The sequence below is a fragment of the Pteropus medius genome, unplaced genomic scaffold (genome assembly GCF_902729225.1).
Source record: "Pteropus medius unplaced genomic scaffold, Ma_sr-lr_union100, whole genome shotgun sequence".
In the NCBI taxonomy this organism is placed as follows: domain Eukaryota; kingdom Metazoa; phylum Chordata; class Mammalia; order Chiroptera; family Pteropodidae; genus Pteropus; species Pteropus medius.
This window is the reverse complement of record NW_024349798.1, coordinates 13920335-13932214: the sequence shown is the minus strand read 5'-3', so window position 1 is coordinate 13932214 and position 11880 is coordinate 13920335. Positions and strand designations below refer to the sequence as shown.

The following is an 11880-nucleotide window of genomic DNA, read 5'->3' as shown; positions in this document are numbered from 1 at the left end:
TACTATTATGCAACATAAAAAATGAATTGTGGGACTCAATTATATTTTTTATTTCAGTCACTCCTAATAATAAATTTGAAGAAATAAAAAATAACTGAAATACAAAAACTGAACTGAAGAAATAAAGAGATAAATATGCCATGTTCAAGGGTAAAAAGAATCAGTATCATAAAGATTACAGCGCTCTTCAGTGTAATTTCAGTTGAAATCTCAGTAGAGGACAGGATTTTCAAATAAACTTTGCCTTCTAGACTGTCTACAGTGTCCTAGAAACAATACAATGAAAAACTTGTTTTATTTTAACCTCTATCACTTTGTAATTTTGACCCAATCCTTTTCCAGACCATTTTTCTTAATAAATATCAAAATGTAAACAACTTAAACAATTTTTTTTTTAACAAACTGATCCTAAAATTATGTGGAAGAACAAAGGCTAGGAATACACAAGACAGTGGTGAAGAAAATAAACAATATAGGGAGAACTTAACTACCAGATATTAAAACCTTAAGACATGAGGAAAAAATGAGAGCCCCAAAATAAGACCCACACACATTTGGAAAGTTGATGTATGACAAAGGAAGCATTGCAAATCAGTACAGAAAGGATGGACTATTCAATAAATGGTGCTAAGATATTTGCCTAACCAAATGGAAAACCAAAATAAAAATTACACCTTTATACTTTCTATCATACACATACATACAAATTCCAGGTGGATTAAAGATGTAAATGAGAAAAGCGAAATTTAAAAAATTTGTAAGATAATATGGAAAAACACCTTTGTTGTTTTGCGGTGGAAGGTTAAGACCCAGAAAATACAAAATATTAAAAGAAAAATATTAATGTGTGTGACTACATTAAATTTTTTATTGAGGCGAAATTCATACAACATAAAATGAACTGTTTTAAAGCAGATGGCTTGGTGGCACTATACTTTCACAAAGTTGTACAACCATCACCTCTATCTAGTTCCAAAACACTTCCTCACCCATTTAGGAAAACCCCAGACCCCTTAAGCAGTCCTCCCACATTCCCCACTCCCTCAAGCCCTTGGCAACCACCCATCTTTTCTCTATGGAGTTACCTATTCTGGCTATTTCACATAAATGGAATCATACAGTATGTGACCTTTTGCGGTCACATAGTATACTGTTTTAAGGTTCGCCTAGTATACTGTTTTCAAGGTTCGCCCACTCTGTAGCATGTATCAGTACTTCACTCCTTTTCATGGCTGAATATGATTCCATTGTGTAAATACACTACATTTTGTTTACTCATTCATCCATTTATAGACATGTGGGTCATTTCTACCTTTTAGCTATTGTGAAGAGTGCTGCTGTGAACATTTGTATGCAAGTATTTGTTTGAGTGCCTGTTTTAAATTCTTTGGCGTACACACCTAAGCGTAAAGTTGCTGGGTCATAGGGCAATTCTATGTTTAACTTTTTGAGAACCCATCAAACTGTTTTCCATTTTACATTCCTATCAGCAATGTACAAGAGATCCAATTTCTCCACATCGTCTCTAACACTTGATGTATTTTGTTTCTGGGATTACAGCCACAGTAATGGAAAAGACCGACAAAATGGATGAATCTTACAGAGTCTTAAACAGATGCAGCCAGATGCAGAAGAGTACATAATAATTCTGTTCATATAAAGTTCAAAAACAGGTAAAACTTATCTGCGATAAATGTCAGAATTATTATTACTATTAGGGGGTTACTGAATGCAAAACAGCATAGGGGTTGGTTATTGAAATGCTAGAAATGTATAGTCTGATTGATGACATACTGGGATATGTGTTTGTATAGATATATATTATATATAAATATATATAAATATATAAATATATATATGGAAAGAGACATATAGGTATATATATAATTATTCATTGAGATAGCCACTTAAGATGTATGCCTTTTACCATATAGAAATTGTATTTAAAAAACTAAATAAAATTGTGTATAACCCAAAAAATAAAAGATGGTTGCTGGATTCAGAGGTCTTTGTCATGTTATTCTCTTTACTTTCCTGTATATTTGAAATATTTGGTGATTTCAAAATAAGGAATAAAAGAAAAAATAGCCTGATCTATTGGATCTAATAATTCAACTCTTGGGAATCTATCCTAAGATATATTTGAAATACTAAAAAATACTTACACACAAAGTATTTCCTATAATTTATGTTAAGTGTGGGGCAACTAGGAAAAATCTACTATCTTGCAAAAGGTAAATGGCTAAATTATGGTATGCATACAATATAACACTGTATGATTATTTAAAATGTTTCCAAAGAGTTGGAAATGCCATGGAAAAACATTGTAACACAATGTTAATCAAAACATAAGAGGAAAAGTAGGATACAAATTGTAATATAAAGTATGGGCTATTGTTCTTGATCTTCTGGTTAAGGTCAAGTGTACACTGTAACCTCAGTCATATTAATGACTTCATAGAATGATAATGAAATTAAATAAAAAATACTGTGATCCATTTTTCATTGTATGTTTACATATGTACACATATCCAATAAAACACTGAAGTGACATACACCAAAATATTGATATTGACTATCTATGAATGTTGAGATAATAAGTAATGTTTTATTTGAATTCTCCAATGTTCCTACAAGGTATATGTATTACTTTTGTAGTCGGGAAAAAAAAATCAACATTTTTAATGCATGGAAAAGACTAGGAAGGAGTAAGTACATGAAAATATTAACTGGTTGTTTCTAAGAGTTGAGATTTGAGGGGGAACTTTTTAAGTTTTCTAAACTTTCCAACATCTATACCAAGCGCATGTTGCTTTATCTTTCAAAAATGAATAAATTTGGTTTCTAAAAATGATGTGTGAGTAATACAATTCTGTAATCTTGGAGGACAAAACCATTCCTGCTACAGTGGTGCCGAGAACCCTATCTGTTTGCATTAGTTGAGGGTGAAAATGCTTCACATTCAATAATCGGCTAAAGTAATCGTCTGTGTGGAATGATTAAGTGGCTCTTCCAACCCTGGCTTCTCATCCTGGCTCAGTGCCTCGCTCTGCTGGGAATGCCAAGGACTCAGAGGGATGCTGGACGATCACAAAGAGCCAGGACAGCAGGGGCCAACATAAGACACGTTTATAACTGTCATTTTGGTTGACTGAAAGGGAAAATAATGCAATAACATCTTGATAATTTCCTACTTCATCCAGCATGTAGATAATTTCAAATGTACCTGACACTGAGCTCATCAGAATAGCACGGTTTTCAAATATACAGGCTTTGAAATCTGGAGGACTTGAGTTCGAGTCCTGACTCTGCTACCTGTCAGCTGTGTGACATGTCACTCTCTCTCTAAGCCTCACCTTTTTCATCCCTAAAATTTGAATGGCACTACCTATCCCAGAGGAATGTTGATTAAATGAGATAATGCGTGATAGCACATAAAAGGCCTCAACAGGATATACAAGATGATGATGATGATGATGATGATGATGATGATGATGATGATGATTACGTTATTCTGGCTGATGTTTTATGAGTTCTGACCTTTCAGAAATATACCAAATGAAGTCTCCAAAACAAAAACAGAAGCCTATGGAAATAACACTGAGTAGAGAAACTGGAATCCTCATACTCTGCTGATGGAAATGTATAATGGTTCACCCACTTTGGGAGACAGTCAAGCAATTCCACTCCTGGGTATCTATCCAAGAGAAATGAAAAATACATTCACACAAAATGTTCGTAGCAGCATTATTCACAATAGCCAGAAAAGTGGAAACAACCTAAATGTCCGTTAACTGATGAATGAACAAATAAAATGTGGTGCATCCTTACAAAGAACTGATATTTAGTAATAAAAAGGAATGACGTACCAGTACATGCTACAACATGGATAAATCTTGAAAATGCTACAAGTGAAAGATGCTGGTCATAGACCAAATATGATACGATTCCATTCATATGAAATGCCTAGAATCTGTATCTATAAAGGTTAGTGGTTGGCTGGGGGTGATGGAAGGTGTGGGAAAGGGGGTGACAGGTACAGGATTTCTTTTGGGGATGGTGAAGATGTTCTAAAATTGATTGCAATGATGGTTGTCTAAGCTCTAGGAATATACTAAAAACCATTGAATTGTACCCTTTAAAAGGGTGATTTGTATGGCATGTGAATTATATCTCAATAAAGCTGTTATAAAAAAAAAAAAAACCAATGACATTGAGTGGAGTTTAAACATTTAAATCACAACACATTATCATGAGGTTAACGAAGTGACTGGGGCCAACCCGTGCAGCTAGCCCACAGGAAATCTCAGAAGTCTGGCCACATAATCCAAACTTGTCTTGGTCTTGGCCGTGGTCTGGTGCCACCTGACGCTGGTGGTCCATTCAAGCTTGTGTGTTGATGTGGATCATTCAAGGTCTATGGCTGACTGGAATTTCCAGAAAAGTGACAGTGATTCCAGGAATCCCCCAATTAGTTGCTCCATTGCATTGTCCCAATTCAGAAAAAAAATTAGGCTGGGAGAACACCTTCCACCCATCATCCCACCTCACCCACCCTCTGTCTCCCACTGAATATGTACTTTGTCCAGCATTATCATGGAGTTTTACTGAATTAGCCATTTTGTGACTAGCAAATAGACTATCTGTTGTAGGACTATATTTATACTTCTGTATCTGGCAGTGATAGTAAAGGTTTAAATTATACAAATGTACTCATGAAAAAAATATCAGAAAGACCATTTCCTGTTCCCATGGTGTGTCTTTTGTTCTGTTTTAAATTATGGGGAAAGGAAAAAATGACGGCGTAGATATGCATTCATATTGTCCAAACTCTTTTTATGCTCATAAAATGGGCTTCTCTCCTAATAACTCCAATTTCTCCTAATAGATCATTCTTTCATAAAAGCATATCATTTATTGGTTTTGTCACTCTTTGATTCCTGGGAAACATTTAGAAACTCAAAAACGTTTGAGGGAACAAAGTGGCTAGCCATGTAAATGAACTTCCCCCCACAATCGGTATAGTGCGATGCCTTGCATTTTGGCTGAATCACAGCCTGTCAGTCAGGCATGGTGATTACAGAAAAAGTGGAGCCTCCAAAGAGGAATTTACCTGCGTTGCAATGAAAATTTATCTGCGTTTCTTCCAGTGACTCAAAAGAAACATAAGATGTATTGCTGTTAGAAAGGGAGAATTCTGGAAACCATGATTTGTATAAGCAGAAATATTAATTTTAAGATTTGGAAGATAAAGTTCTGGAGGGTAGGACCAGCGTGCTCAGCCAGGCTGCCTCAGGGAAGGTCTTGACTCCATGCTCAGTAGCTGCAGCACTAAACATCAACTACTAGAGCCTTCCATGGAGCAGTGTCCTTTCCTGTGAAATGGGGTCATCCATGTGTAACATGCTTAGCACAGAACACATATTCAACAAATGTCATTTATTATTATAATTGTCATCAAAACTTGAATTCAAAAGTTGGCTTAAGTGCTGTGCTGTAATCACCAAAATATCAAGATCAGCCTTACGTAAATTCTAAAATATTTAACTCTGTGTAGTCATGGCATTTGTCATGATAATATTCCGATTTTTTACAGGCTCCTCTGATGCAGACGGAGGTCATTCAGCATTAACACTTTCCTAAGCTGACGGTTAGCAGCTGTCTTGTAGTTTTACAGATGATGAGTCTCTGGGAGCAGTGAAGGCGACTCACAAAGGGCTAGAAAACTCAAGAATTGGACCAGGTAGCATGGGTCATGCACGGTCCAGGAGCCTACCCCATGTCAGCTGTGTTTGCAAAGTAGCTGTCCTTTACGTAAGCAAGGCGGACACTGAAGTAGAACCATACACCATGATCGTGCAGAGCTGGGATTTCCACAGCTCTCTTCTTCCATCAGAACTGGGGTCTGTTCTTCGTCTTCTCTGTTTGTAAAGCTTGTGATCAGTGTCTCAAGGAGGGCCCAGCTTTCGTAAAACAAATACGAATGGGTTTCTTAAGCACCTCGAATAAATATGGACGGGTACCACAGACCAAACGTGTCGATAAACCTCCTGCCTGCGGGAGACTTGAGCATGGAATTTAGCATGTTAAGTATGAAGTTTGGGTTTTAGTGTTTCATTTCTGTCACAGTGAAATGACATAGCATTTGTTTCCAACCCCGCAAACACACAAGATGCACTATTAACATTTTAGTAGGCATGCAAAAGCTGCCACCTGCAGAGCAGAGTGACGGAGGACAGGGGCTCTCTAGCTTTGTTGCCCTAGCTCTGCCACTTACATTAGTGGCATGACCTCGGACAAGTCATTTCTTTCCATTCTACTAAAACTGCTCTCACATCGCTGATGGCCTATTTACCGCCATATTCTATAGCTTCTTTTCAGTTGGCATCCTCTTTAATTTCTCCGTAGTGATATAACATTGTGGGCCAGACCCTACTCTAAACTCCTACCCCAGCTCGACTCCAGGACAGTGCCCTCTCCTCCGGTTCTGCTGGTTTTTACACCTGTTGCTCCAGCCCTCCCTTCTTCATCTCCTCCGTGAGCTCGTTCTCCATCGCTCACTCCCCGTTCAGTTATGTTTCTCTAGTGTTTATACCCTTTCATCTTCTCTTCTCATGCATCACCCCTTCTTAATTAAGCCTATCTTTTGTTGTGGTCTCAGCATCAATGGTTTTTCATCTCCACGCCCGGTCCCTCTCCTGTGTATTTCCACCTACTTCTTGGAAATATCCAGCAGCCTTGGGAAAATTGACAAAAGAGGGAAATGGATTAAGAGGACAAAATAAAGTTAAAGAGAGTTTCAGAAAGCACACTGCATATTGCTCTTCAAGAAGGCTTAGGGAGAGAGAAACGAAGCTGAGAAAATATATGCTCAAGCCTTAGGACTTGAAATCCTGCATCTGTAAGAGCGGGGAGCTGGTACTTCTGCACAAAGTCCTCAAGGAGTGGGATCAGATGCTTTGGTCGTGCTGGAGAAGATGTTATTTTGAGTGGAGCCAAGCATATGTGCCTGCACAGGGTGGGAAGGGAGTCTGAGAAAAATCTCCAAAGCATGTGGGGATCTCCCTCTATTATGGTGCTTTCTGTTTCTTAAAGCTGACATTTACTGAGTGGTTACTATGTACCAGGCACTTTGCAAGACTCATCCTACTTAACTTTATACTCTAAATAAATAATATCCTATGAGATCTGGGCTTGTAGCTGAGAGAGGTTGAGTAAATTGTTTGCTCCTAAGTGGCAGAACCTGCATTGAGTCTCAACCAGCCAGTCTCACAGCCCAAACACTTAACCACAATCCACATCTCTTCTCAAAGCTTTCCTTTCTTCGCAGGATCACCATGGCAATCGCCATGAGGATTTATAACCTCAGGCTGAACATGCTCAAAATCAGACTCCTTGTATTTCTCCCCAAATCTGCTCCTCTTAAGTTCAAAATCTCAGATTTATCCTCAGTACCTTACTCTCCAATATTTCACATTCTCCCCCACACATAGTCAGTCAGCAAATCCTATTGATTCGACCTTGGAAATCTCTCCCATTCCCACTACCTTGCCCTCGCTAGATTGCATCATCTTTGTTCTGGAGTATTGCAAAAAACGTATTTTCTAGTTTTTACCCCACTAGAGACAATTCTCCACACTATTTCTAAAATTACACACACATGCACATCCAATGCCACTTTTGTGCTAAAAAAAAAAAAAAAAAATACTCTCTACTTTCCTGCTGCCGGCAGAATAATTTACATAACCAATCTTCTTGGTTCGAGGGACAATCAGATTACCACCAACTTGTTGAGATTATCAAAAACAAACAAACAAACAAACAAACAAACAAAACGGTGAGGAATGTCTTGCAGTTAAAGCTTTGGAGATGTCCTTTATTTCATTAGGATAAATTCCTTAGTAGAGCTGAATCAAAGGCTATGCACATTGTTAAAGGCATTTGGTGCCTATTACTAAGCCATTCTCCAGAAATGTCATGCCAAGTTATACTCACCAGAAGTGTGCACTACAACTTATTACTGTAATTTACATATTGACTGGAGTATACCTGTGGAGTAGAAAGGTGTTCTATACACTTTCAAATCATCGGAGCTGGAATATCAAATGGCACATGGTAGAGACTCAGTAATGTTTGCTGAACGAATGAATGAATGAATGAACCGAGAAAACAGAAGTTCAGTAAATGATCCCTGATTTGCACCTAACTTAAATAATCACATAGCACAACTGCTATATGCTATGTCTATATCACCCAACTGTTTCATGTGGAATTGATTTAATAGAATCCCTTTACACACAGGGCAAGATTTCTGGATGCTCCATCCAGGGAGCAAAACCCTCACATCTTATCCAGATTTACTATGTATAAACAGACTCAGTCTTAGACTCTTCAATTTTCTATCATCACCTGTACAAGTCAGGGCCTCTCTGTAAAAGGGCTCGCCAAACTAAATAGTAAAATGAGCAAAGAGGTGCTAAATGTTCACAAATCTCTATTTCCAGATGTGTATAGGCAGCTCTCTGTTGGACAGCTCCACAAAAGTAAAGGTCTCAGAGGTACCTCAGATTCAATATCTTCCTTCCAAAACCTGTCTTCTGTATTCCCTACCACGGCTGTTGACACTTTTGCTTCAGTCGGCCATTCAAGACAGAAAACCTGTATTTCAACTTACAAATCTTACTGATATCACCTAGGTAAATCTAAATTTATTAACCTATCATCTATCTCTCTATTTCTACTACCATTGAACTAACTGGGGCTTAAATGATCTCTCCTCTAGACAATGCAACACTCATTTAACATTTACTCTTTCAAAAGATATTTGTTAGCACCTATTCTGTTCCAGGTATGTATGGGTTATCTGTGCTAGATGCCAGGGCTCAGCCATGAAGAAGCATGTTCAGTAGCTGGCAGAAACTGTAGACTGATGCAGGTAGTCACTGCATAATATATCACCCTCTTGGAGATTCGTTATGAATATTAGCATCTTAGAAGCTCTGAGGACTGTTCAGCTTTGTGTATCCATGTTTCCCACACTTCTTTAAACAAAGAACCATCTTGTCAGATAACAGCTATTAGGTTCTCAAAACTTTATCTCACAAAGCATTGGGAAAGGATTGGGAAATCCTCATGAGAAGGAATATAAAGCGTTCAACCAAGAACTTGTTTTGCTTATTTCTCCAGGATACCCTGTTTTGCTAGGTTCTGTCTATAAAGAAGCCACATTTGTTAATATGTGATTTTCTCATTTTATTAATCAAGTATGTATGTAATTCAACATTGGCGAATAGTGCTGTGATTGAGTTAAGCAACAAATGCCAAGAAGCACTGATTTAGATGAAGAGGTGACAAATGAGACTTCCTGAAAGAGGTGACATCTGGGCTAAATTTTGAGGGATAAATAAGAGATAATCAGGTGAAGCATGAGAGGTTTCCAGGCAGGTGGAATAGCAGGTGCAAAGGCACGAATGTGTGAGTTTAATAAGTTTGGGGAAATCCAGTAAAAATGGCTATTACATTGAGAGCTAGCTCCATGCCAGGTTCTGTGCTAAGGTCTCTGCACATCACAAGCCTATGAGACAGCTTCTATTATCCACTTCCTCAAACACAAACTCTTTTTTTCTTAACAGGTGAAGATACACAGTCTCAGTGAGGTTAAGTAAAATTTCCAAAGTCATATTGGTGCTGGATGCTGAACACAAGTCTATAGGACACTAAGGCCCACCACTGAGTATTCTACAATTAAGCTGCAATATAGGTGCAAGTCAAAGGCCAGCAAGAGATGAGGCAGGCTAGGCAGACAGAGCCACACACGCCTTTTAGGTCAAAGGAATTTGGACATTATCCAGAATGCCACAGAGAACCACTGAAGGAGCCACTGATTTTAATCACTGACTTTTAAGCAGGGAAGAGATACAGTCAGTAATTCTGAAAGAGTGTACGATGGATGGGAGAGAACAGAGTGGAGGGGTGGAAGTGACATAAAACTAGAGACAGGGACATTCGTTGGGAGGCTCTAGTGGTGAAATACAGGTTTCTTAAAGTTTAATGTGTTAAACAGACATTCTGATCCAGATGATCTGGGGAAAGAGGAGCTGAGATCCTTAGATGTTCCCAAGTAATGTCAAGGCCACTGGTCCACGGACCACATTTTGAGTAGCAAGGCTTTTACATGAGAATCAATGAAGGCTTGAAATAAGCAATGGCAGTGGAATCAAAAGGAGGGGACAGACTAAAGAAATATTGAAGAAACAGACCTTATTGATCATGCATCATGACATAGTCACATTGAGTTGACACCGGTCCTGTGAATGCTGAAGATGGGATGTTTGAATTAACCTGTGCAACTCTGCTTTAGAATGATAGCTTTTTCTCTTAGCTACACAGAGCAGATTGACAGTTGCCAGAGGTGGGGGGTGAGGGATAAGGAAATCAATAAAGGGGGGGTCGCAAGGTACAAACTTTCAGTTCTAAAATAAATAAGTCCTGGGGATGTAATGGTGACTTGTTAATACTGTTTTTCATATTTGAAAGTTACTAAGAGAGTAGCTTTTAAAAGTCCTCAACACAAGAAAAAAAATTATAACTGTGGTGATGGATGTTAACTAGACTTAACATGATCATTTCACAATATATACAAATCTCGAATCATTATGTTGTACACTTGAAACTAATACAATGTTATATGTCAATTATACCTTAATTTTAAAAAAGGCAAAGCAAACAAAGTGCTGGAATACAGTAGGGAAAGAAAAGAATGGTAGCTTTTGAAAGTAACTCCAGTCTCTATGTTATTTTCAAGGACCCAGAGAATTATTGGGACTCTCTGGTTAAGATTTTGTGACGATATAAATTTTACAGAAGCATAAGGTAAAATGGAATAGAAAACATTTATTTGGTATATACCATGAGCCTGTCACTCCATGCATCTGTACGTTATTCCTTCTCCTGGAATATCTCCGTGCCCACACCACACACACGCCTTCCTTTGAGTCACTATTGTATCTTTCATATACCTCTTATCATACTGCATTGGAATTGCTGAAAGCACAGTCATAGAAAGAGTGTGGGGTTTGGAGTCAATTGAACTTTGGTTCAAATCATAGCTCTGCCATGTAGTGGCTTGATGATAAGGGACTAGCACCTTTGTTTCCACTGCTATGAAAACGAGGTTGACATCTACTGTGAGGTCACGTGTATCCTTTAAGATGCTTTCCTTCAAGTAACAGGAAAACTAACTCACAGCAATTTAAGCAATAATCTACCAGCTACTGTAAGGTAAGAGGGAAGGCAGGCTTTGGGCATAGATTGGTCACCCCAAACATAAAATGAGAGAATGCCTTTGTCCTGGTTTGCTCAGCAAAAGTTAGGAGATTCACTCTGATTGGACCGCCACATGTCACATGGCCATCTCTGAACCAATCACTGCAGCCAGGGGCAGGAAATGCACTGATTGGGTGAACCTTGGTCATGTGCCTTTGCACTTGAGGGAGGAGTGGAATCCCTTCCCTGAGGTTCCCCGAACAGAAGCTGAGAGCCCTCGGAAAGAAGGGTGGAATGGATCCAACAGCTATTCACTACACCATGCCCATTAGTGCATCACATGCTGTAAAGGGCATAGCACAGACCTGGCATACATAGTGCAAACCTTGTCTGCTGTTTGTGGGTGCACAATAAGCGACAGCTGAAATCTGCTTATAAGTCGGCCCATCTGTCTACTAGACTATAAACCAACTGAGAGCAGGGTCCTTCTCTTACTCACCCCCGGGCATTCTTTGTGCCTAGCATAACACCCAGGACAAAGCTGAAATATTCATTGAATTAATGTTAATGATTAGAATGAAACGTACAGTGATAAAGTTATAGAAATTATTTCAA

General features: G+C 38.5%; 1 protein-coding gene across 3 annotated transcripts in view; it reads right to left on the bottom strand.

Moving 5' to 3' along the window:
- Positions 1 to 1316: 1316 nt before the first annotated feature.
- The window catches only part of MPV17L (MPV17 mitochondrial inner membrane protein like), a 35364-nt gene continuing 24800 nt past the window's right edge, over positions 1317 to 11880 (bottom strand). The window contains exon 5 of one of the 3 annotated variants that reach the window (XM_039885400.1): positions 1317 to 6737. In XM_039885400.1, coding sequence (XP_039741334.1) covers positions 6675 to 6737 — 63 coding nt within the window. In that variant the 3' untranslated portion in view covers positions 1317 to 6674. The remainder of the gene's footprint in view (positions 6738 to 11880) is intronic. The other 2 variants (XM_039885403.1, XM_039885402.1) reach the window with 2 other exon arrangements.